This window comes from Gymnodraco acuticeps, unplaced genomic scaffold (genome assembly GCF_902827175.1).
Source record: "Gymnodraco acuticeps unplaced genomic scaffold, fGymAcu1.1, whole genome shotgun sequence".
Lineage (NCBI taxonomy): Eukaryota > Metazoa > Chordata > Actinopteri > Perciformes > Bathydraconidae > Gymnodraco > Gymnodraco acuticeps.
Window position 1 is genome coordinate 8,798 of NW_022990880.1, and position 2,991 is coordinate 11,788.

The 2,991-nt window shown below is 48.0% G+C and overlaps 1 protein-coding gene across 1 annotated transcript; it reads left to right on the plus strand.

The window, feature by feature from the left end:
- The first annotated feature begins 385 nt into the window (after positions 1-385).
- On the plus strand, positions 386-1,696 carry LOC117557567. The gene is made up of 2 exons (XM_034233450.1): positions 386-1,539; positions 1,581-1,696. Exon 1 carries the CDS (start codon positions 658-660, stop codon positions 1,483-1,485), a length of 828 nt encoding a protein of 275 aa, XP_034089341.1. The 5' UTR covers positions 386-657; the 3' UTR covers positions 1,486-1,539; positions 1,581-1,696.
- Positions 1,697-2,991: the final 1,295 nt, after the last annotated feature.

Genomic DNA, 2,991 nt, shown 5'->3' on the forward strand with positions numbered 1-2,991 from the left:
GGGCTTTTTTGCTTCTGCCATAATTGCGGTCTTGTGTGTGTGTGGACTGTCACTCCTGTTGACCATCCATGCTGTTGACACGGACAACGTCAGCGAACTAGTGCACTGCTCACCAGCCACGCCGGGACACATGGGGTGAGGCCGGCCAATCACAAAGCTTTGATGCGTTCAAGTGCATTATTCTGGCACGGGAACATTATGTTAAAGGACATTAACGATAAAACAGAATATTGTTGTTCTATTTTTAGACACATCTCGCGATCGACTGGGGATCTCCCCGCGACCCTTCTTTTTAACTAGTTGCTGCTCTTGTTCTGACATCTTCGCTTGCGCTGAACACTCACAACACATGTCACTCACACGTGGCCGAGTGGGCTTTTAGGGAGGGGCGAAAGCGCACCCAGCAAAATAATCGTATTTTGTCAATTATGCTGTTTTCATAATCGTCGCAAACCATAATCGTAATCGCGATTAAAATACGATTAATTGCACAGCCCTAGCGCACTGGTTTCAAGTGGCCTTACAGGGGCTGGGGATGACAACTGTAAACTTCCCATAGTTCCAGTGCAAGTCAAGTCAACGAAGGGCAGCAAGATCGTCACCACCTATGCTTTCTTGGACCCAGGAAGTACAGCAGTGTTTTGTACAGAGGGTTTAATGCATGAGCTCGGCCTAACTGGAAAGAAGGCGCAGATTAGTTTACGAACCATGGGCCAAGAAAGGGCCATAGATAGCCATATTGTGTTCGGACTAGAAGTGGCTGGCTTAACAAATGACAATTTCTGTGAACTGCCACAAAGCTACACCCAGGAGTGCATGCCTGCCAGCAGTGGGAACATTCCTAGACAAGCAGACCTACAGAGATGGCCTCATCTGAAAAATGTTAATTTGCCTGAAATAAATGCAGGGATTGGACTGTTGATAGGAACCAATGTTCCCAAGGCCTTGGAACCATTGGAAGTCATACGCAGTGTGGAGGACAGACCCTATGCAAGCAGGAGAGTGATTGGACCACTAGAAGGAGTGAGTGGGAATGCAATGGACTTTGACAAACCAGAAGTATCTGTGAACAGAATCTCAGTTGTGAATTTGGATGGACCTTGGCAACAGCAGTTCAGCGCAGACTTCCCTGAATGCAGATTGGAGGAACAAGCTGGATGTCAAGAGAGGATCTCAAGTTTAAGAAGTTTGCAAAGAGTGTTTTTTCAGAAGTGTAAAAAGAAAAGTTTTAAAGATGAGAAGAAGCCTCATCTGAAATCCCAACAAAAGCCCTCTCCTTCAACGGCTGCTCAGAAAGGCCCCGCTGCAGACAAAGAAATGGAGAACAGGATGAAGTGGACCAACGTGTTCTACAAGGCCGAAGGACTCGGAGTCAAAGACGACGAGGACATGCTGCGCTCCTCGTTAAAGGAGTGGGGCGATCAAAGCGAGAACATCGTGGAGAAGATGCAGAAACAGCAGGAAGAGACGGAAGAACATCAGTGACATCTTTTCCACAGTATTGACTCTTTCCGACTGACAGACTTAAAGGACACCTAGGTGGTGGTACCTTTGGCCTAACTGACTTAAAGGACACCTAGGTGGTGGTACCTTTGGCCTAACTGACTTAAAGGACACCTAGGTGGAGGTACCTTTGGCCTAACTGACTTAAAGGACACCTAGGTGGAGGTACCTTTGGCCTAACTGACTTAAAGGACACCTAGGTGGTGGTACCTTTGGCTAACTGACTTAAAGGACACCTAGGTGGAGGTACCTTTGGCCTAACTGACTTAAAGGACACCTAGGTGGTGGTACCTTTGGCCTAACTGACTTAAAGGACACCTAGGTGGTGGTACCTTTGGCCTAACTGACTTAAAGGACACCTAGGTGGAGGTACCTTTGGCCTAACTGACTTAAAGGACACCTAGGTGGTGGTACCTTTGGCCTAACTGACTTAAAGGACACCTAGGTGGAGGTACCTTTGGCCTAACTGACTTAAAGGACACCTAGGTGGAGGTACCTTTGGCCTAACTGACTTAAAGGACACCTAGGTGGAGGTACCTTTGGCCTAACTGACTTAAAGGACACCTAGGTGGTGGTACCTTTGGCCTAACTGACTTAAAGGACACCTAGGTGGAGGTACCTTTGGCCTAACTGACTTAAAGGACACCTAGGTGGAGGTACCTTTGGCCTAACTGACTTAAAGGACACCTAGGTGGAGGTACCTTTGGCCTAACTGACTTAAAGGACACCTAGGTGGAGGGTACCTTTGGCCTAACTGACTTAAAGGACACCTAGGTGGTGGTACCTTTGGCCTAACTGACTTAAAGGACACCTAGGGGGAGGGTACCTTTGGCCTAACTGACTTAAAGGACACCTAGGTGGAGGTACCTTTGGCCTAACTGACTTAAAGGACACCTAGGTGGAGGTACCTTTGGCCTAACTGACTTAAAGGACACCTAGGTGGAGGTACCTTTGGCCTAACTGACTTAAAGGACACCTAGGTGGTGGTACCTTTGGCCTAACTGACTTAAAGGACACCTAGGTGGAGGTACCTTTTGGCCTAACTGACTTAAAGGACACCTAGGTGGTGGTACCTTTGGCCTAACTGACTTAAAGGACACCTAGGTGGTGGTACCTTTGGCCTAACTGACTTAAAGGACACCTAGGTGGAGGTACCTTTGGCCTAACTGACTTAAAGGACACCTAGGTGGTGGTACCTTTGGCCTAACTGACTTAAAGGACACCTAGGTGGAGGTACCTTTGGCCTAACTGACTTAAAGGACACCTAGGGTGGAGGTACCTTTGGCCTAACTGACTTAAAGGACACCTAGGTGGAGGTACCTTTGGCCTAACTGACTTAAAGGACACCTAGGTGGTGGTACCTTTGGCCTAACTGACTTAAAGGACACCTAGGTGGAGGTACCTTTGGCCTAACTGACTTAAAGGACACCTAGGTGGAGGTACCTTTGGCCTAACTGACTTAAAGGACACCTAGGTGGAGGTACCTTT